This window comes from Marmota flaviventris, chromosome 12 (assembly GCF_047511675.1).
Source record: "Marmota flaviventris isolate mMarFla1 chromosome 12, mMarFla1.hap1, whole genome shotgun sequence".
NCBI classification, from domain to species: Eukaryota; Metazoa; Chordata; class Mammalia; order Rodentia; family Sciuridae; genus Marmota; species Marmota flaviventris.
This window is the reverse complement of record NC_092509.1, coordinates 13,940,646-13,963,703: the sequence shown is the minus strand read 5'-3', so window position 1 is coordinate 13,963,703 and position 23,058 is coordinate 13,940,646. Positions and strand designations below refer to the sequence as shown.

The following is a 23,058-nucleotide window of genomic DNA, read 5'->3' as shown; positions in this document are numbered from 1 at the left end:
GCACTTGTAGTCTTTGAATGGAGTTACTCTGACTTGCGTGTTTGACTTCAGCACCCAAAGCTGACAGCTCCCTTAGACCTGGAAGCCCTTACTGTTCAGCATAGCTGTGTCTCCCTGCTAGAGATTCACTCACACAATTCTGTGTTCAACAGGAATATTTGGATGAAAGCCAGTTTGGGCAGACTGACAATGCAGCCTTCATTTCTGTATGTGTCCATGTAGGGAAGCACTTCTAAATGCATTTTACACTCAATGACTATGATTGCCTCCTGAATCCTTTAACCCTTTTGGGGTAGGGGTGGGGAGGCAGCAACACCATGTTTATAAAACACCCCACATCTGGCGGGTCACACAGGAAGGACCCAGACATACTAGATGGCATGAGGGAGGGAGCCCCCTCCACAGTTAAAGCACACCAGCTTTCCTTTGGTGGTTAACTCAGAAAACAGCAGCACATTTTTTCCAGGCTTTGAAGTTTGCTGTCTCTAGTGCTGTGTCATGGTGAAGCTGGAAGGTAAACACTGAGCTAAAATCAAACAAATCTGCCTTCTGTTTATAAAACATCAACGAACTGTTCCATAGAATGTTCACATTGAGCAAAAGTCTTTGATTTAAATTTCTTTTTTTTTTCTTAATTTGGTACCAGGGATTGAACCCAGAGGCACTTAACCACTGGACCACACCCCCAGCCCATTTGTTTTTGTTTTCAATTTTGAGACAATCTTGCAAAGCTCTCTGAACTTGTGATCCTCCTGCCTCAGCCTCTTGAGTGGTGGGTTACAGTGTGTACTACCGTGCCCAGCTCTGTCTAATCAAGAAATTTCAGTGCAGAACTGACAAGCACAAGGCCAACTTTGAGCTCAGTGAGGAGCTTGCTAGAAATGCAGATTCCCCTAAGCAATGTCCTGGTGTCTTGATAAGGTTCATTAGTAAACACCAATGCTTTTTTAAAAAAAAAATCTTACGGTTTTGGATTTCTTTTATCAAAAAAGTCAGTCTTACTAGTTCCATGTAAAATGAAAATGAACTTTTTAAGACTCACTGAGGACAATAGGAGTGGGCTTCTTTTTCCTCCTAAGTGCCTTTCAGTCTAACATCTCTGTCATATACTCTCTGATGTCTTCATGGAAAGAAAGAACCCTATAACCCTGGGGGATTCTAGAGCCTTCTAGCCTACTTTGCAACTTTCCCTGCGCCCCCCCCCCCCCAAGTCTTCTTGAGTTTGGCAAGACTCAGCACTACTTTTCTTAAATAAACAAAAAATTGATATTCTTTTTTAATATGTGGCTATAAATGATATCTAACTGTTATGAAAATATATCTGAACCCTGGCAGAATTCTGCCTAGCAGTTTAACATGATAAAATGATGACTGATTTTAGCTTTTTTCTTCTCTACACACAAAACTTTGAAATCTCCTCTAACAAGATCTGACCTGTAAAGATTCTACATAGAACTTCTGCCAACTCCCTTCAAATGATGGAAAAACTACAGAAAGGCAACAGTTGGACTTGCTGACACAGGTTTGATTTTAATCACTGAAGCAGAACAAGGTTTTGATCTCAGTTGCTAATGATGGACTAATCTTTAGAAGAGCAAAGGTGAGTGCAGGTTTGCACGCCAACACAACATTTTTATGTTCCCTTTACCTAATTCATTGGTCTCTCACAGGTAGATTCTGCCTTCTGGGAATGCCTGTTTTATAAATACCCCGGGTCTCATCTCGACTTCACTGCCTCCCACAGGTATTTTACAGACCTCATGTACCTGACTTGCCACAGGCGCACTCTGGCTCTTGACAAGAGACAGGTGGACTACCTGAAGTCTGGCGTCAAGCTAAAGTCGGCATCATTTGTTTTTTGTTTTGCTTTGACTTTTTTTTGCATTCAGATGTCATAACGATTATTTGGAAAAGCTTTCTTTAGCAAGGACAGCTAGGTGTTCATTAAGCTCAAAATCAATTGCCAGATGAAAGTTAGCATCTGTCCACAATCATGGACTAAGACAGGACTGACTGGAAGCCACTGCTGGGGAGGGGTAGTGGCTTCTGTAAACTAGTGTTTTACAGGAGCATAGCTCTTAGCCCTGAAGGACCTCTGATGGGTGTACATAGTGTCCTCAGAAGACTGCACATGGCTGAAGGCAGGTCCTGCGCCCACCATGCACATGTCCCAGCTCCTAACACACTGATGACAGAAAAGATATGCTCAGTACCTATCAGCAGATGTAGTATAGTAGGCACTTAATAAATACTTGAGTGTGGTTTTAAGAGGAGTCCAGGGGCAGAGAACAGAGCCACCCTACTGTTACAAGTTGCTGTTGCCCCAGTTTCCTCCTCTGGTGCTAGGGAGCCACAAAGCATGGCAAAGACTGAGAACATCCAGGAGGACTTAGTGCTGTGCAAGCTCAACTTAACAACAGAAACTGCAGGGACAGCCGGATGTGTTTGACATGGCCAGAATCACATAAGCCATTTGTATTTTGGGTTTTGTAGCAGTGGCGGCAGCTACCAGCTCCTTACTTCCAGTAAGCGAATATCACCATCAATGGCCAGCGTGTCGATGCGGCCAAGCTCTTTAAATCTGTGCTTGTACTCCAGGCTGTGCACGCCATTTACTGCAACCTTGAATTCTCTAACATCACAATAAATTATCATCTGAAAGGAAAGGAAACACACCATTAGTGGCCTCCCTGAGTTTGTCTGTCGCACACTAATAGAGTCAAAGGAAAACCATCTGGTTTACTTTCTGTCTAGAGTGGTTCTCCCAACCTGCTGCTGCTCACTTCCCTGCTGTCATTTCTAGCACCCAAATCAACCAGGGTATGGGAGTGGCACTTCCCGTCTCATCATACCAGAAAGGAACTTTCATATGCTCAGATTCTCCATGTGGATCCCCAGGGCCTACTGACCTTCCTTTCCTCTGCTCACCCCTCCTAAAGCCCCCATCCTGCCCCTTGCTCCACAAAAACAGAAAGTTGCCCCTCATCTCAGTGTTTAGGAACTGATGAAGGAGGGAAGCTGCTTGTATCTTTACCCTTACTCATTGAGAGGCTTTCCAACTTACAGGCTGGGGACTAAGAGCCTTGAGTTCTTTCCTGCCTCAAACTGTAGGGTCTTGGGCAAGTCAGACATTAATAGGTGATTTCAGAAGCTTGAGGCATTACTAACTCAGGACCTTGGTGGGTGGTCCTGAGGCCATTTCAGCTTTGCACAACTCGGCTTAAGTGTGTCTGAATACCCCGTACCTCTGGAGTAATACCATTCTGGCAGTTTCATCACTAGGAGTAGCACTTTGGAGTGCTTTACCTAAACAATGAGATGCACACCCAAAAGTCTAGTGTCCTTTCACATCACCTGTATGCCTGATGCCAGTGTGGCCACTGATTCTACCCACACTGAAAAGGCTATTTTGGTGGCCTTGCACTGTGCTCCTTGCTATCCTGGAGACTTCAGAAGAAAACAGAGCAGCACAGGCTGGCTGCTAATCCACCCATCCCTGGACGCCAAAGACCTGCAGAGAAGCCAGTTAAGGGTCTTTATTCTTTTTTTGGTACTAGGGATTTAACCCAGGGCTGAGTCATATTCCCAGTCCTTTCTGAGACAGGGTCTCCTGAAGTGCTTAAGGCCTTGCTAAATTGCTGAGGCTGGCCCTGAATTTGCAATCCTGCCTTAGCCTCCCAAGCCACTGGGATTACACACAGGCACTATTGTGTCTGGTTAATGTCTTTCTTTTGACAGTAGTAATGCAAATGGCTGCCAAGAAAATTGGCAAGAAGAAATGCCTGGGTAACAGCTGATCAAAATGAAAGTTCTAGGGCTATACAGAGAACTGAGGAAAATACCTACAATCTGAGAGAGAGGAAGAGATAGCAGGGTGACTACTACTGTAAAACACAAGACACAGGAGGGGCACAGGGCACGGGAGGCCAGCCTGGAAGAAATGAACAACAATCTCCTGCCAGCATCTGTTGTTCAGAACAGCAGTTCAGAACATGAACTTAATAAAAGAGAAGAACACATATTTAAAATAACAATACTGAATAATTTTTTTTTTTTAAATGGAGTGGCTGGGAGTGTAGCTCAGTGGTATAGCACTTTCCCACCATGCATGAGGCCCTGGGTTTCATCCCAGCACTGCAAAACTATAAATAAAAGAATAAGTGAATCTGAGAAAAGCTTGTTTAAAATGAAAGTAAATGACATAGTGGACAAATCTGAGATAATCTCAAAAGCATAATAAAAATCAGACGTTTCAGGCAATCAAAAATTGAGTCACTATGGAAGACTGCCAGCAGTGGTCAAGAGATAATTACCACTCCCACAGCAGAAAACAAACGAGGGTGACTGGCATGATTTGAGGATGGATACAAGACACATCATTAGTCCGACTCCCCTCAGCCAGGCTTTAGTTTTTCATCTTATTATCTTCATTTCTCTTGATAGCATAGAACCAAACTTGGGCCTTGATAGGTCCAGTTATATCACTGGTTTTCTGTCACAAGCTACAGAGACCAACTTCCTTCTAGGATCCTTCATCTCCCTTCTGTGAATTCCAAGTCACCCTCTGTGCCCTGATTCCTGCCAATTCAGCAAACCTGTGCCACCCTTCCCACCTGGAGTGAGTTGTTCAAATCATGCCCTAAATCTGGCCTTCCACATTCTTCCTAGCCTTCTGACTTCAATAACCACAACTTCACAGAACCTTCTGTATGCCCACATCTCTCTCTGATCCACATAAGGGCACTCATCACACTGGAACTAGAGAGTGAGCCTTTTGTGAAACTGTTCTCCTGTTTCCAGCCTTGATGTTCCTGCTTCCAAGAACCAGTTCTGATGAGTCCTTGAAAGCCCAGTGCTTCAGAGCATATGATGGTCTAAAATGTGGAAGTGGGACCCAAATCAATGGCCCTAGGTGTGATAGTGTGTAGCAGTGAGGCCTATTCTAGTGAGCGAGCCCAGGCAGCCACTCAGCATCCACCATTCAAGGACTTCATTCTCTGCTCAGCATCTCAGGAACTTATTTCGGGCAAGGCATGTGTTACCACAGTACTGAAATATTTGGGGACTCCAGGACTACTTGCCTTTTAGCTGCAAGGGTCTGATGTATTTTTTCTTACATACATACAGAAAGAAAGGGCTGCCACACAAAACTGTGCCAAGATGGCAGGCAACAGATGTGCAAACCAGCAATTTTGGGGTTCCTACATTGTGTCCACCTGAGATTACACTCATCACTCAAGTCCTGAGACAAGTTTGCAGGATTTGCTTTCCTATCCCATTTTCAAAAAATATACTCTTACCTCAAAGTACATCCCAGGACTAAATGGGAAACAGGTAATATTTCTCTCTTCTTCTCCCCAGGCCTCCTGAAGGAAAGAATTTCTTACAAATGCTTTAATATTCAGGCGTGGGTTCAAGTGTAGAGCGATATCCCTTGATTTTCCTGATACTAGATCAACATTAAAGCTTTTGAGAGGAAAAAAACAAACAAAAAAAAAAACAGTTAACCAAGTAGGACAAGAGTAGTGGCAGATTCTGCAATCTTAACATCAACTTAACTGTGACCATGACTACATCCAACTGGTAAGCACAGGGACAGGGGACACAGGCAAAGGTAAATTTCCAATTCTGAGGAGATAGCATTCCACTAGTATATTGCTTATAAAATGAAAATAACAAAAAACTTTAACATCAGTGTTGAGGCTGAGATCCAGCTGGGCAGAAGCGTAAGGCTCAGTGCTGGAAAAGTAAATGACTACTTCAGGCTGTAGGAGGCAAGCCTGGTCATGTGGGTGTTGTAGTCATCTGCATGAGCTTTTCTTGAATGCATATTACTGTCTAGGAAATAGTTCTATTTCAAGCTTTCAGAAATCTGGCCATCTCTGGAAAAGGTTCTTAAAGCAGAAATGTTCTAAGTCACAAGATAGGAGGGGGCCCTAAAAAAGCTGCCCAATCTCTTGGGGCTGCTCTGGAGTTCTAGGAGGGCCTCGAAGACAGAAATGCCACCCTTTTGTCTGGCTAGAAAAGACTTTGGTCAGCATACTGGACTTCAGTCTTGGCTCAGTCTAACCTCCTCTTGCTTTAACATTCTGTCTTTCACATGCGGTCTGTCATTAGCCCCACTTATAGCCCCGAGGATCATCATGAGGAAAACGAGGCCTCAGGCGCCTGGCAGGGACTCCCACTCACTGTAACAGCCATACTGACCCTTTGGCGTCTGCATGCACTTCTCCTTTCACAACAACAGTTCGTCCAGGGCCCATGGGGGAGTTCAACCTCGCTTCAAATGGCAGAGTCTAAAAAGAAGCCACATTGAAAACCAGGAAGCGACTTCATGAGGAAACTGGCCACATTCCATGGGGGCATGGTTCAGAGAGCCTGGAAATCCCATGAGGGGACACACCAAGTCTGCTTTGGTCCCTAATGGGGCCCATGCAGCAGTGCTGTGCCTAGCTCACAGCATGTTACCAATGACAACATTTACACCACCAAGTGAGTGGGCATGGGTGGCCCTGATGCCCTGTGCGTTCTGCCTGAAGGGGAGGCAGCCATGCTGAAAGGAGTTGAGGACAGAGGTGAAGGGCTCAGAAACATGCCTGGGTGCCGCCTGTGTCTGTCCAGGGACAACACACAAGCACGACTAGCTGCTCTGGGCTGCTACTGGGGGGCAGAGATGATGAACATAATTATAACTTAATATTTATGTAAAGGTAAGAAAATTTTTGGCTCTTCAAACCTTTGACAAAGAGTTGGTAGGTAGTATTTTGGTGGAAGTCAAAGTGTGATTGGCAGTCGGATCTCTGCTCTTGGTGTAGACAGTTTTGGGTACGATTTTAGAAATGTCTCCTTCTCTATTACTAGGCTGCAGGGAAACAGTTCTACAGTAAGGTATGGAAAGAAGGAAGCTGCCTTTCAAGGTTAAGCTATTCATTTTTGAGGCAATATTATAAAATGTTCTTCATTGAATGACCAGAAAAAAATACTTACAAGCTGTGAAATGCCAGACTTTTGTACCTATTGGAAGAGAGAAAAATGAGAATGTTTAAAGGAAAGACTGACATTCCATAATAGAAGCAGTCTAATGTAGTTGGTTAGCCTGAGCTCAGCTCTGGGCCGTCAGTGCCCACTCTACTCTGGGTGTGACACCCAGGCGGGCAGCCAGTGCTTTATCCTGGGTGCCATGGCTAGAACAGAGACCAACAGCTCTGTTCATCTGAACCTTCATCCTCCTCCATAAACTGATAATATTTTATATAACTACATGTGAACTTCAAACACATCCTTTCCTAGTACCACCCAAATGCTGAAATTATGTGCTATGAAATATGAATGTGTGAAAAGGGACAGACTGACTTTTATCCATTAAGACTAGCACAGATGCAGGCTGGGGTTGTAGCTCAGCGGTAGAGTACTTGCCTCGCACCTGCGAGACCCTGGGTTCAGTCCTCAGCACCACATAAAAATATATGAATAAAATAAAGATATTGTGTCCAACTACAACTAAAAAATAAATATTAAAAAAAAGACTAGCAAAGACGCAATTTTTAAATTGCACTTGTTCCCACGGGAGAGGACATACACATGGATCTGTGCCACAGTTTGATGTTCAATACTTTAAAATGCCTTGTGTCAAACTGAAACTATGGAGCTTTCATCTCACTCTAGTCAGAATGGCAATTATCGATAATACAAGTAACAATAAATGTAGGATGTGGGAAAAAAGGTACACTCATACATTGCTGGTGAGACTTGCAAATTGTTGCATCCACTATGGAAAGCAGTTTGGAGATTCCTCAGAAAACTTGGAATGGAACCACTATTGGACCCAGTTATCCCACTCCTCAGTAAATATACCCAAAGGACTTAAAATCAGCATACTATAGTGATGTGGTATGTTTACAGCAGCTCAATTCACAATAGCTAAACTATGGAACCAGCCTAGATGTCCTTCAACAGATGAGTGGATAAAGAAAACATGGTACATATACACAATGGAATATTACTCATCCATAAAGAGAAATGAAATTATGGCTTTTGCCGGTAAATGGATAGAACTGGAGACTATCATGTTAAGTGAAATAAGCCAATCTCAAAAAACCAAAGGCCAAATATTCTCTCCGATACATGGATGCTAACTCACAATAAGGGCAGTAGGGGCAGGTAGGGAAGAATAGAAGTACTTTGGATTAAACAAAGGAGAATGAAGGGAAGGGAGGAAGAATGGGAATAGGAAAGACAGTAGAATGAATGGGACATAAATTTCCTATGTTCATATATGAATACATGTACATCATGTACAACCAGAAGAATGGGAAGTTATACTTCACGTATGTATAATATTTGAAAATACATTATACTTTCATGTATAACTAAAAATAACAAATAAAATAAAAAGTTGATGCTGCAGTCTTGCAAATTACAAATAAAGTGATAAAAATAAATCAGGAAAAAAAATGCCTCATGCCAGGACCAGTCAAGAGCAAGAACAAGAGGTGTGTTTCACATGAGAACAGTGTAGTCACACATACACTGACAGGTTAAGCATCAGTTCCTAGTACTGTGAGAAATATGTGCCACGCTGTTTAAATGATTGCTTCCAGCCTGGCCTCATAGTAAAAGTGTATTTTTTAAAAACTCAGCCTTCCTTCCACCTGATGGCAACTAAAAAAAAAAAAACGTTTCATTAAAAGATTTCATGGGGCTAGGGTTGAAGCTCAGTGGTACAGCACTCGCCTAGCATGTGTGAGGCCCTGGGTTTGATCTTCAGCACTACATAAAAATAAATAAATAAAATAAAGGTATGTGTCCAACTACAAAAAATAAATAAATAAATATTTTTTAAAATATAAAAAAATATTTCATATTTACATTTTCTCTACTTATCTGTGTCAGTCCCAGAGTAGATGCCTGAGTATTCTGTAAATCCTAAAGAAAAGACAGTAAAGGTTAATATCCCATCAGAATGTAACCTATTCAACATATCAAAAAATTAAATGATACTAAACATGAAAATATCCTTGAAAATAATGATCCCAGAACACTTGACACTGGGGCTTCCCTCAGTGGCAAGCGTTAAAGAGAATGAGCTCAGATTTCAACAAGAATGTGAGCAGATGGCACTGCCGCTGAGAGAGCCAACTGTTTTCATCTTTCGGGGCAAGTTGGCAATATACAGCAAAACTTAAATTGCAAATACTCTGACTCAGACACTCCCCACTTCTAGGAAAGTGAAAATACTCCATTGTGCTCCCATGAAAGGAAAATACATCTTCTCCAGCTAAAAAGGTTGGTTGTTTTGCTAGAATAAAGCCCTGGTCAAGAAATTGAGGAAGAGATTTATTATTTTATTTATTTTTATCTCATCTGAAGGTGTTAAAAGATATTTTCTGCCATTCCTTATGAAAACATCAGCAAAAAAAGGCCCACACTATGCATGGAAGGTACTCACCAGGCTGAAGCTAAAGCCCACTGAGTGGACATTCACTTGGCCATAAATGCCCAGAGTGTCTATTTTCTCTGGACTGATCCTGTGGGCATAGAGCAGAATGTGTTTTCCATTCACAGCCACCTGGAGGGACACAGACGACAACACCCCCAAAACAGTTAATAAATTAACATTATCCAAATCCAAATGTTTCCTTGGCTTTCATTTTGTGCCTTTTCCCACAGGTCTCTACTTAGAGCTGACCAAATTATGGCAGAAAACAGCTTCTGCACAGCAGAGTTCCTGAAAGTTCTGGGTTCCTGATCTGATTAAGTGCCCTGAACCACCTCCCCAGACAGACATGCACATCTTTCAGGGACATATGCACATGCACATCTGTGAACCTGGGCAGGTGCAGCAGACATGCAGGGACTCAGAGCCACCCGGCACCCACCCTCCAGTCCTGGGGCCTGGGAACCTAGGTTAACGATTTACCCCATATTTCTCCCTCACACAGTCTTTGGGGACCACTCTAACAGAGACCACCCATGTGTCAGAAGTTTCACAAATCTGTATTGAGTGAACATGAGCAAGTTCCCAACTCATCTGGGATTGCTTTCTACCCGTGAGGAGGAGCCAGCATGGCCTCAGCCTCAGTGGGCACAGATGTGAGCAGAGAACAGCGCAGCTCCTGCAAATCCTCAGCATAGTGCCAGTCGCAAACAGGACCAGCCCCTGGCTCCTTCTCCTTGCCTTCCCCCATATGCAGGGACCACGTTAGAACCCAAGCAGCACACAGGATGGTCTCTGACTCAAGGAACTTAAAATCCCACCAGGGAGCAAAGTAAACACTTTAAAGCAGGAACAATAGTACAGGGACTGCTGTCCTAACAGGAGGCTAGAAAGGGCGAAGAAGAGTGAGAAGAGGGAAGTCTAGGTTAGAGGATTTTCCCCTGGGAGCAGTACCCATGGGCCAGGGTGCTGCACAGACCTGCATAGATGTGAGGCCCCTAGTAGAGTTGTGCGATCTCTAGTCTGCAAGAGCTCTGTGGGCTTGAGTGCCAGCAAGGGCAGGGGCTCCAGAACAAAATTCTACCTCCCACCATACACTCAGGTTATGAGAAAAACCATGAAGCCAGGGAGAATTTACCAGGTCCTCATGATTCTACATAACTGTCCTACGGCAAGACCTCACACTCGGGGTGCTGGCTATAGTTTACTTTCTCACACTTAATGTGATGCTATGTCAATTCAGAACTGAGCCCTGCTGGGGGAAATGTGACTAAGATGCAGCGACAGTGGGCCTGTGTCCCCACATGGCCACAATATGCTGGAGAGTAGCTGTGCCCCAATTACAGCTAGGTGCCTGCTGGTCCTACTTCAGAGGATAAGTACAGAGCCTTGCACGTTCTCGAGTGTAAGATGCAGATGGTGAGCTTGAAAATGTAAAGTGCTCCCTGGACACTTGTCCCCACTAGTTAGGACTCTGCTTGTCCTTCTCCAGAGCCCACCTGGAATTTGTCCTTCAGTACCATAATCACAATTTCAAACGATTTTTCCTTTTTGAAGGGCATGTCATAGGTGATCTCTTCCCATCCCCATTTTTCACTTATCAGAGTGTTGCAAACAATGCAGTTGGTCCTTTTGAAACGAGGGTTGAAGTGAAAAGCTACGTCAGCTCGAGGTTTTATGCTGCTGCCGCACTGTAAGTCCACCTGGAATCTGTGAGAAAGAACAGGCACCACATGAAGCCCGGAGGCCAGCAAAAGGGAAAAGCCCAGAAAGCACCCAGGCCAAGTGACACATGACCCTTGTTCTTCACACTCAGGGTGCCACAACAGCTAGATGCCTCACCTTCCTTTCCTTCCACCTCAATAACAAGAGCCCTTCAGTCTAAGCTGGGTCTCCCTTGGCCTGCATGGTCAAAGCTCTGCCAATAAACTACTGGAAGCTGCCTTAAAGGGAAGCTGACATTTGCCCTTTGTCCTCCATGCTCTGCCTGTCCTCATACATGTCACCCAACTGCCCAAAACAATGATGGGGGCTGGGATTCTAGCTGAGGAAATCCAGACAGAGGACCTCCCCCTAGGGACAGCAGGGTAGAGCCAGACCCTACTTCTCTTCCGACTTGAGGAGTTGACTGCCAACGTCCGGGTACCTGCTTGAAATCTGACCTTATAAAATCATGTTTGAGCATCAGCCACAGAGCTGAGCCCAGCTCTGATACACCCCAGTCCAGGCTGTTCACCCGAAGCACTCAGTTTACCCATTTGAAGCTACTCCAAATGGTCTTAAGAGATGCTGTGGAATGTTAGACTATGCCTGAACCACCTCTGAAGCATCTGAAAATAATTCCCTTTTTTGTTATATATCTTATTCTTATATTAAAATCAAACTTTTAGGGCTGGGGTTGTGGATCAGTGGTAGAGCACTTGCTTCACATGTATGGGCACTGGGTTTAATTCTCAGCACTGCATATAAATAAATGAATAAAATAAGGTCCATCAACAACTAAAAAACAATTTTTTAAAATCAGACTTTTAGCAATGAAATAAAAAATTCCAATAATCTTTCGTCACTTATTCATTTTCATCTCCTCAGCACCTTAATGGAGCTGTTGATGAAAGCAGATCAGGCCTCAGAGTATCCAAATGGTCTCTCCCACATTATATTTTGTTGTTACAATTATAAACATACAGTTTATGGTTTTTTTCCTTCTAATACAATGATCTTACCTGTCTGCATCACTAGGAACATGCCCACGGATTACAATTAACGATCCAGGATCCAGTTGCTCAGAAATGGTGCCCACATAGGGGATCATCTAAGGGAAAAAAATTGAACAAATATACGTTTACATAAACAAAATTACTTACCAAGTAGTTATAACCAAACCCAGTGACTGACAAAAAATACTACAGTTTTATTTTATTTTTTTTTACAGGACTTGCAATTTTATTTTCTCAGTTATTATCATTTCCAGATGTGTCTGGGAGCATCATTATACCCATTTTGCAGAACTGACACTTAACAAGATAAAGTATTTTTTGCTCAATGTCAAATGTTGCAAAGTGCTTTGAGAATGACTACATTTTTTAAAGGCTGAATATAAATTGCTTGGAATCCAGCATCTTTCAAGCCATCTTCACTAATCAAACAGTTACAAGGGATCAACCAACAGAGCTAGGATCCCATAGTATCTGCAAATTACTCTTAGTTCCTTAGAAAAAAGACATTCTGCTTTTATTTTTATTTTTTAGTTTTTTTAGTTTTTTAGTTTTATTTTTTAGTTGTTGATAGATCTTTATTTTATTTATTTATGTGTGGTGCTGAGAATCGAACCCAGTGCCTCACATGCCAGGCAAGTGCGCTACCGCTGAGCCACAACACCAGCCCTGGACCCCAGCCTTTTTGTCTGGGACCTGACTGTCAGATCTTCTTTCCCCTTTCCTAGACATGACTCCCTGTCCCTGAGTGGGGATCTGCGTCACATGGCTACATCTTCTGCATCTCCTTCCTCCCCTTTGGAGCCTCTGACAAGGATGTGCAGGCCAGATGTCAGCATGTTTTAGGCTACACTGGCCTGAGTGATGACATGCATGCCTAAGCCTACCCAAGGTGGCTCTGATCATCAAGAGACAGGACACAAAACAAGAGAAGCCACATAGTGCTGACTGGTAGCTCATATGTGCAAGATCTTAGCTGGAGCGTGGCCTCCCCATGGAACCTTTCCCCAGTTCCCAGGCTGATGAGCTGCCCCTGTCCATCACAGCATTTTGGAGTCTGTTTGTTGGCACACAGCTCTGCCTTGACACTGAGCCTTGTGGATAGACCTGGGTCACCACCTTTCCCTCACCAGGACCAAGGTCAAGAAATGATCAATATCTCTCACAGCCTTGTCACTGGGTTCTGGCAGACAAGTGATCAAGCAGATGCTGAACTTTGAGCCAAGGCAGCAAGCTCCTACTGCTTCAGCAATAAGACAAGAAATTATGGAAGCCAGTCATCTCACTGGGGTCATGGCCAATCGCTGCGGCAGGCAGGGTGAGGAGAGGACAGAGGTCCACAGACCAGAGGAAAAATGCATCAACCACACAGATGACGGCTGCAGCTGCATTACTGGGTAGGTGGCTGGTTCTGCGTACAGGAATACAAAAGAAATTACACTTCCATGCTGTTCTGAGCCACAACTGACTCTGAAAATACACAGTAGCATCTTCTATAATGTACTTCACACTTTACAGATGTTAAGATCAATATCTGCAATTTGTTTTTTCCTTTAAAGATGGGTGACTTACTATGTATGTCGCCTAGGTGGCCTCACATGGCTGATCCTGCTGCCTCAACTCCCAAGTGGCTTGGACTATAGGCATGCATGAATGCAGCTGGTTAAGTGTGCTGAATAACATACTGGGTTTAATTTTCATGAGAAAGTCACCTACAAGATTATATATTCCATGATCTCAACTAATAAGTATAAACATTAAAACAAAAACACTAAAGAATAAGCCAAAAATGTTGTAAGAGTTTTTGTGGAGAATGGGATTTTAATTTTCTTTATATATTTGTATATTTTCCAGATTATGTAATAAGCACTTATATTCTTATAACCACAAAAATATCTTTAATTATACACTTAATTTTACAGTTAGAAAGAGCTTTTTGAGACCAAATAATCTATTTCCATCATTGTTTGCAAATGTAAATAAGTTGTTCTAGTCTGATAAGTATAAATAACCATGTTGAGAATTTTGGCCACTTGCTGCTGTGGTTGTCTGTGTTAATGCTTCCCACTTTGGAAAAGACCACAAGATATTCCACTGTTTTGGACCAAGTTCATGAGACAAAATGCCCTGCAGCCCACTCATGAGCCCACGGCACCTGCTCTTGTGACGAGGGAGAAGGGCACTGTTTTCCAGGCAACTCCAGGCTAGATGCTTTGCTGCTTCACAGGTCATTATTAACTTATACAAAAAATTAGAAACCAGATGTAATCACATCAAACACAATGCCACCGGTTAAGCAGTGGTCAGATGCGGTATTACTTGCCAAAACATCTAGGTGATTCATCCTGCTTTGCCTTTCTGATGACTACTTATTCAATGCCTACTGCATGCAATTATTAGGCAGACTACAGTTTATAAATCAGCATCCCTTTCTGTGTCTGGAAAGTGTCCTCTCTCATGAACTTGACCTCAGCATAACTCCTCTTTTATGAACTTGACGCCACTGTCTGGCAGAACTCCCAGCTCAGACATTAAGTCAGAAGTAGTGACAAGAAGTCATAGGGATGCAGTATGCACTTTAGCAAGAGGACAGCAGTCACATCCATAGTCAGAGGCAGTGCCAGTGCCACAGCACCACCTGTGTTCAGGGGTGACAAGACTCATTGACAGCATTTCTGATATGAAATGAAGATACTGTCTCCCACATTTTCACTCAATTTGAAAGGAAAGAAAATATTTAAAATATCATCAAATCAAAGAGAAATGCTAAGAAAACAATACACAGGCTAGTTACAATATTACCTTTTCCTTTCTAAGAGTTATTATAGACAAAGTTTGTACAAAAGAGACCAAAAATTTTAAAACTAATGAAATAAAAATTAAAAGATACAGTTCTGTCTTCATAATGCCTAATGAAGAATACAGAAGAGACTCTATAATAAATATTTCCTCATTGTATGAACTGATCACTAACAAAATTAAATAACCACCATGTGAAAAACAGATTTTTAAAGTCCAGCTTACAATATATCCTAACTTATTAATTTAAAATCTCTTTGCTAGTGTGCCAAGTTTTTTTGTCTTTTGACCACTGGTAGAGCAAAAACTGCAAATGGGAGAGTAATTTCAGTGTAAGGTGGCACTTCATGCTATGAATACTTAACAATGGGGAAATTTAAAGACACAGCAAAGTATTATTCTTGCCATTCAGCTCAGTTTTTCTACCTAACCTTTTGTACCACTTTGTGAGAATTGACTGTGAAACAGAAAAACAAAAACAAAGCTATCTACCAGAACATTCTCCTTGGAGTCAGGTCATGATGTGTCTCCAGGCCCAAAGGCATTTTCTGGTCTCAAGCAGCACTGTTCTGCTTTCCTCTTCCTCAAGTCAGAAGTTGACTTATTTTTGTTCCAACTCTACGGGTATGGGGCTAACTCCAAAAATTACAAGAATCACCAGTGTGCCAGAATCAAGACATGCTCGGATTTTAACCTATAAAATAGTTTGCTAACTAACATTTAAAGTGTCTGTGCATGAAGGGTAGGGGTGAGCAGAAGCCCTGGCCATCTGCTCTGTTCTCCAGCTTGAGCCAAGATGATGCCCTTCAGTCACCCTTGGCAGGCAGCTGTTATTATAATTATTATTAGTTTTAATCTTTGCAGAATGTCAGGTCTACAACCTTGAGATGCTTTTAGCCCTAACATGCACAAAATCATTTTAAATGTCTCACGGGTTTCAAATTCAGCAAGTTTTCCTTTATAAACCCATTACTACCAAATACTAATTCTTCTAAAACTGAGTTTGTCTGATATAGTGGTTGTACTTCACACTATTCAATGACATTGAAACTCAAGGGAAAAGAAGTACAGCAACAAAATAATTAACAAAAACGTGAGCCTATGGAGCTGGGGTTGTAGCTCAGTGGTGAAGTGCTCCCCTAACATGTGTGAGGCACTGAGTTAGATTCTCAGCACCCATAAAAGTAAATAAAAACAAAAATAAAGGTCTACAACTACAACTGAAAACAAACAAAAAAAAAATTGAGCCTACTTACTTCAAGGGCTCTCATCACCTCTGTTGCCCAAAAGTCTCCAATGGATTTACCAAAAACAAACCTGTCCTATCTCAGACCTAAATACAACTTCAGAGAAGTGGAAACTAGAGAGTTCAAAAACTGAAGTGAGTTCTTTACTGCCCAGAATGATCACTGCTGCTTCTGACAATCACAGTCATTTGGGGGTTCTTGAACCAGCCTGGTCTGGACAAGCCCCTGCTAACCCCGCTCTGTCTCACCACTGGCTCTTGACATTCTCCCTTCTCAACTACCAAGATGTATTTGAAAAGTGGAGGGGAAAGCTGAGACATTAGCTTCTTATGGACAGTTCTAATTAAAAAATAAATTGAAAAGCTTGAAAAGAATCCATTTCCCTTTTAAAGTGATGTTTTATGGCCTGAGCCTCCCCACCCTCCACCACCACCACAAGCTGACATTTCTCCATGTGCTTGCACACATTTTTTGTTTGACACTATTCTCATATGACTTTGTATTGTCACTAATACCTCTGTCTCCCTAGGGGACAAGAACACCCACCACACTCCTACCACACAGTAGGTACATGTTTGCTGAATTTTATTCTGGTCTCATTCCAATGGGTAATTACTATTCAATTGCATCTGCTCTCAATCCTGCCATGGGAAAAGTGATTTGACAGAAATCCCTTACCGGGTTATAGATGCTGTTCTGAAGATTGTTTAAGGACAACATCATTCTTCTCAAACTTATTGTTGATTAGTCTCTCCTAGGTGTAAGATTTTAACCACGTTTCACTTAAAGGTTCCCCAGAGTGAAATTGAGGTACTCGCCCTGTGTAAAATCAAAATAGAGGGAAAACAAGAATACGTCACCTTTTCTCATAACTACTTTCAGGTTTAAACTGTTATTTTAGTAATATTTACCAACAATAGGTCATCGTTACTAACCCCCCATTCTTAAAATCGTACCAACGTACAAAACTTGGGTTCCTGAGTGCAGGAAATACCTCTAAAATATTTCGGTGCAAATTTTCTAATGTGGAATTCATTATTAAAATAACTGAACTTGGGGCTGGGATCTAGCTCCGTGGAGCACCCTTAGCATGTGCAAGGCCGCGGCCATGCCCCGCACACGGCCAGAGGAGCGGACCACGGCGGCACCGCTCTCATCCTCCGGCCGGCGACCGGGACCGGAGCTCCTCCCCAGGCGGCGAGCTCTGCACCGGGCGGCACGGCAGTGCAGCCCCGGGAACCTGCCGGCGGCGAGCACAGCCCAGTTCCCCGGGGGCCAGTCACGGGACTGGCCCGGGGCTGCTCCCCGGAGCCGACACCCGCGGCCAGCGGCCCGGGGCTCGCGGCCCGTGACTCAACCGCCCGCGGGGCCGCCCCGCACTCTCCAGGACGCCGGCCGCGAGGCGACTGGGGGCACCGTGACCCCGACGACCCTCGGCCCCCGCGGGCCTGCGGCGGGGTGCTGGATCCCGGTCCGCCCCTGAAGCTGAGCGTGGGACAGCGACGCCCCAGGCCCGCCTCGGCTGGCGCGACCTTCCGTGCCGCCGCCGAGGCGAGCGCAGCGACTCACCCCAGGGCTGCCAAAGCGGGAGCTCCACCCGGTGTTTATCCGCCGCGAGTCGCCGTCCGGGCTTCCGAGCCGGCGTCCGAGGTGACTACGGAAGCCGGGGGAGTCAGTCCGCGTCCATTTCCGGGCGCCGCCGGTGTCCAAGTGCGGGCGTCCTCGCGGCTCTGGGGACTTCCGGCGGGCCCAGCTGCTGACCGCTGCCCGAGTAGGCTTCCTGCACAGCCTCTGGGGTCTGGGACCGCGACCGGCTTGCTGTGGGACGAGCAGAGGGGGTCAGCACAAGGGCACGTTTGCGAAATTCCCGCGCGGATCCGGCTGCCTGGCGGACGCGGAGACTGGAGGCTCCGGCGGCGCTTTCCGCCTCCAGCCAGGGTTTTCCCGGGTCCCCCTCCCCGTCCGCGATGAGTCAGAGTACAGAGAGCGCCGGACGGGGCAGCCGGCGGCGGGTTGCAGTGCAGGGCACTGTCCAAGAGCCGCCTGGACCCTTGGGACCCGCTGCTTGCGGGTCGTCGTGCTTTGTCGTCTCTTAGCCTGGCTGCTTCCTAGGGCACAGTTAAAACGGTATGGAGCGCCATTCAGAGCTTATTGGATGCGCTGTGAAGACCCAGCTTCTCAGTCAAGGGCCCACGGGGACTGACAGTTTGACATCAGAAATATAATCGCACGCAGGCTACTTTGAATGGCTGGCTGGACCGCGTTTAAGGGCTTCAAGGTTATTTTCTGATATTTTTATCCACATTTGTCTCACCACTGTGGGCTTTCTTTTCCCTGGTTTTTGCTATTTTTATTATTTATTAATACCTTTATTTTATTTATTTATTTTATGCAGTGCTGAGGATTGAACCCAGTGCCTCACACATGCTAGGTAATCGCGCTCTTACTGAGCTACAACCCCAGCCCGGCTTTTATTATTTTTAATTTAAGCTGAAGAATTCATTACAAGGCTCGTGGAAGAAAACTCACATGCTGATTCACTGTTACTTCTTTCTCCTCGTCCTCCTGTCCATTGCCTAAGTTTGATTCACTCTTCAAGATCCAGCATGCACTACCTTGGATCTGTAGTTGTCTTTCTGTGTGTTGTGCGTGCTGTCTGGCCAACTTGATTGTAAGTTGAGAAAAGAAACTTGTTTTACACATTCCCCGATGCCTAGTGTAATGCATTATATGAAATAGATAACTGAAAACTAGGTTGATATGTTGAATGTCTTCACAGTTTTGCCTGGGTCTGCTTGGTACTTCCTTTACAAAGTCAAAATCAGTATAAATAAATATATCTCAAGCATTTCACACTGAGGGGACAAGCTAATGCCAAGTTCATAAGGCTCTTGAGAATGACTGTTCAAGAGACAAAGACCACCAGCATGGCCAAAGCATGGTAGATGAGGGAAATGATAGAAAGTCATGGGAATGAATGAGGTCACCAGAGAAGATACATGGAGAAAATGACCTAAGACAGAACCCTGGGGAGTCAAAAGCCAATAAAAGAAAATGCCAGTAAGTGGCTAAGAGGGGGCAGTGGTGAGTGGCATCATATAAGACAAAAAAGAGGAACAGCCAGTTATGCCAATGCCCTGAGGTCATGGTTGATAAAGTGACCAGTGGGCTTAACGACATGGAGGTCAGTCCCTGTGACTGAAGAAGAGAAATGCAAGGTGGAGAAGTGGAAGAAAGGGTGAGCAAAAATATTTAAAGAAATTTTGCTATTTCGAGAACAAAGAAACAACGTCACTGAGAAATCACTGAGGTAAAGGGTAGATTTTAGTTTTCTTGTGTTTAAAGAGAAAAAATACACAATGGTAGCTTTTTGACTTTGTTCATGAGTCACAGTAAGAACTACATAATAATTATATTTATAATTAAAATTATAGAATAAAAAATTCCACAAAACAATGCTTTTGTTATGTGTGAAACAATCTTTTTCACTTAAGAAAAATGCTATTCATAATCCACTAAGATATTTGCAAGACCTGCTAACTGGTGTGACCTGAAGTCTGAGGAATACTTTCAGTGGTGTGTTGGACTCCATTCATTACTGGCCTGTGAGAACCAATTTTGTACATCTTTTCCATGTTGATACCTTGAAATTGGCCAGGATGGGAGTATTTATCATGGAAATAGGCAACTGCTACAAATTAGGATTTTCCCACCTTGAGGCCAGATGTTAAACATTTATCAGCACTCAATTGACTGTGCTCATGTGATGATTGAGAAGCAAGGACATATTCATGCAGGAGAGAAGATGGGTACAAGAGTGATTCTTGAGATGATTTTACCCAAAAAAACAGGCTTAAAAGTTGTTCTCACAAAACAGTGTAGATGTTACAAGTGATTTGCCACAATTACCTTGAGATCTCCAAAGATAAAAGGATCACTTCTGGTTGAATCAACTCATTTTTCTTTTAAATATTTTTTTAGTTGTTGATGGACCTTTATTTGTATGCAGTTCTGAGAATCAAACCCAGTGTCTCACTCATATTAGGCAAGTGCTCTTCTACTGAGCTACAACCCTAGCCCCCTCATTTTTCTTTTCTTTCTTTTTTTCTTTTCTTGGTACTGGGGATTGAGTGAGGGGTGTTTTATCACTGAGCCACAAATCTGGTTCTTTATAGTTGTATTTTGATACAAGGTCTCACTATGTTGCTGAGGCTGACCTGGAGCTTGGGATCTTCCTGCCTTATCTTCCCAAGTAGCTAGGATTATAGGCCTGTATCACTAACACCTGGGTTTTCAACTGTCTTCTCCTCTTATCCAATAAGCCATGGTTATATAGCTCAAAGTAAATTTTATATTACATATTTAGAATAATGTGATATATTTTCGTACAAGAAAATACAAAGTAATTATATATTGCCCACATTTTTTCTAAAAACTTATAGAAATCACAATTTTAGACTTCTGAATTATAAACTCTATGCTCTTGCTACTTGGCAGCATTAAACACCTGCCACATTTCATCAATGATATCAGCCATAGTGTTTCAAGCTGAGAAACATCTGGAAGTGATTTTGCTTATTATAGTGTTGTCATGCTATTTTTGTTGTTCCTATAACTTAAAAACTTTTTTGACCTTTTATTAAATAGTGGTGCCAATGCTGGAAAAATATTCACCAAATCAATAATTTTGAAATGCAAATTAGATACAATAAAACACTGAAGAACTTTAAATAACTGCCTTGATATATCCTGGCCTAAATTTAGAAGCCCAGAACCTGAGACAATATTTTTTTTTAAAGAAAGTAGTATTAAAGCAAAAATTTACCATAATAGCATAGATTCCAGAGCACTAAGAACACATACCTATTTTCCAATTATTCCCATGAGAAAAATAGTCTTGAACTAGGTAGGTTTTAAATTATGACAAGTCTTTGGAAATTCGTTCTTTACTAAACCACAACACTCAAACACCTCATACTGATGGCTACTTCCCTGGGAAGTTTTATGGTTTATGCCATTTGCCTCATCTGATCATCCTCCCAGTCTCAGTGGACACTTGAACTCCTCTTGCTGGACCTAGTATCTCCCACACCCAGGAGCACTGAACTCCTTTCTCCCCTCCCAAACTCCCTGTGTTTGAATTCACCAAGCTTACCTCTTAAGTTCTATAGGATCATGTCCCAAATCTAATCTTCTCAGGTGCAAGAAACAACCTTCTAGAACTAATGATTTTGTCATAAAATAAAAGAATCTTAGTGATGGGAGAAATCTTATGGGGAGTGTAAATTGACTTGTGTCAATGATTCAAGGATGAGGTGCTCTCCTGTTTTTTCAGTACTCTTATATGGCTTGTAGACTATTGTATGCTAATACTATCTCAGCTATTTAACAGGAGAAAGTGTATCTGAAATGACTTAGATTTCAAAGGCAAAACAATGCTAAACATGCAGTATATGTGTTTATAGGTAGAATGTAAAATATATACAATAATGTACATACATATATGTTCTATACAGATTCAATAAATGTAAGCCCTGGAAATAACAGTAAGTTAAAAACAATTAGATCTCCTGGAGCTTAAAATCTAGTTAGGGGCAGTACAATGGTTACACATAGGTATATTTAATGAAGTGCAAAAGAAAGGTTGGGGACTGTGAGCACTCACTGTTATCTCTGTTCCCTTCCTGTGAAGTTGCTGAGGTTCACTGCAAGTGTTCCCTTGGCAGCCCAATCTCAGTTTTAACCAACCCTCCTTCACATAACTAGTCCACTTCAGGCTGTGTTTACACAGCTCTTTGTCAAAGTGATAACTGGAACCTTAATAGTAAGTTTTCTGTGAGAAGTTGAATCAAGGAAGAAATTGAGGTGGTTTTTCAAATAGAAAAAAAAAAAAAAACTTACTGAGTCTGAGTACTTGTTTAATCACTTTAAAGCCTACCTAGAAGTACATATGTGTGGTGATCCCCATGCTCTCACTGTCCAGCTCCAGCAACTCTCAACACAGCAGTCTTGTCTCACACATACCTCACCCACTTCCTGTCCACCACTGGCTCATTTTGAAGCACATCTCACGCTTCATTTTGTCCACAAAAACTTCAGTACCATTTGTTAAAACTTGAAGGCTTATCAAGACACCAATTTCAGTGTTTGGGCCCGAAGACTGCTTGGGTGATTTTTTTTATACTTCTTTGCAATGTGCCTGACCAGTACGTGCAAAATGTTTGATTGTTTCTCTCTCTCTCTCTCTCTTTCTCTCTCTCTCTTTAGATCAGAACTGATCAGTGGTTTTGGATATCATTAGATTGATCCAACAACTATTACAATGTTCCCATTGGTTTTTGCTCAGGTGATTTTAGTACCTAGCTATTGATGGTCATTACCTAGATCCATTATTTCACTGGGAACTGAAAGATAATAGTATCTCAATTCTAGCATTCCTCCTAAACTCATTCTTCTATAACTCTTCTGTAAGGAAATACTGCTACTTTCATCAACTCTTTGGTGACCCCAATATGAAGTTTATTCCAGAACAGCAGAGTAAGTGCTTGATTCTTTTCCTTTACTTAGGGACTTTCAGAAGGATTTGGTTCTCCCAGCCTCCACCAAAAAAGTTAATTGTGTTAGTCAGCTTTCTGTTACTGTAACAAATGCCTAAGATAGATCAACTTAAAGTTTATTTTAGCTCACAGTTTTGGAGGTTTCAGTCCTGGGCTGGCCCTTCTGCTTTCAAGGCTGTGGCGAGGAACACATCATAGCAGGAGCACGTAGTGGAGAAGAACTGCCCACTTCTTGGCCCAGAATGGGAGAAGAGAGGACGGGAGGACTGGGTATGAGTCCAAGCACTTTTTGAGAGTTCATTTAA

General features: G+C 42.9%; 1 protein-coding gene and 1 long non-coding RNA gene across 9 annotated transcripts; one reads left to right on the top strand and one right to left on the bottom strand.

Moving 5' to 3' along the window:
• Positions 1-1,504: 1,504 nt before the first annotated feature.
• On the bottom strand, positions 1,505-17,855 carry Lgals8 (galectin 8). Of its 8 annotated transcripts, none has more exons than XM_071619848.1 (12): positions 17,766-17,855; positions 16,875-17,015; positions 13,437-13,561; positions 12,160-12,248; positions 10,936-11,146; positions 9,449-9,568; positions 8,869-8,925; positions 6,988-7,014; positions 6,737-6,862; positions 6,208-6,296; positions 5,301-5,466; positions 1,505-2,655 (listed from the first exon to the last, which is right to left on the bottom strand). In XM_071619848.1, exons 3-12 carry the CDS (start codon positions 13,539-13,541, stop codon positions 2,506-2,508), a joined length of 1,140 nt encoding a protein of 379 aa, XP_071475949.1. In that variant the 5' UTR covers positions 13,542-13,561; positions 16,875-17,015; positions 17,766-17,855; the 3' UTR covers positions 1,505-2,505. The 8 variants fall into 8 exon arrangements, with proteins under 8 accessions (XP_071475949.1, XP_071475951.1, XP_071475950.1 ...); XM_071619850.1 differs by lacking the exon at positions 17,766-17,855 and adding an exon at positions 17,132-17,437; XM_071619849.1 differs by lacking the exon at positions 17,766-17,855 and adding an exon at positions 17,153-17,437.
• Positions 17,856-18,175: 320 nt separating this feature from the next.
• Positions 18,176-18,901, top strand: LOC139707905 (uncharacterized). Its single transcript, XR_011709300.1, has 2 exons — positions 18,176-18,474; positions 18,592-18,901. It is a non-coding gene; the product is annotated as an uncharacterized lncRNA (long non-coding RNA).
• Positions 18,902-23,058: the final 4,157 nt, after the last annotated feature.

Excerpts from the sequence above, each read along its gene's own strand:
- Lgals8 (XM_071619848.1), bottom strand. The coding sequence starts at position 13,541 with ATGCAGCTGCAGCCGTCATCTGTGTGGTTGATGCATTTTTCCTCTGGT. Across the intron at positions 12,249-13,436 it reads AGCGATTGGCCATGACCCCA|ATGATCCCCTATGTGGGCAC; the intron begins GTGAGATGACTG and ends TTTTTCCCTTAG. Across the intron at positions 9,569-10,935 it reads TACTGAAGGACAAATTCCAG|GTGGCTGTGAATGGAAAACA; the intron begins GTGGGCTCTGGA and ends GTGTCCCTCCAG.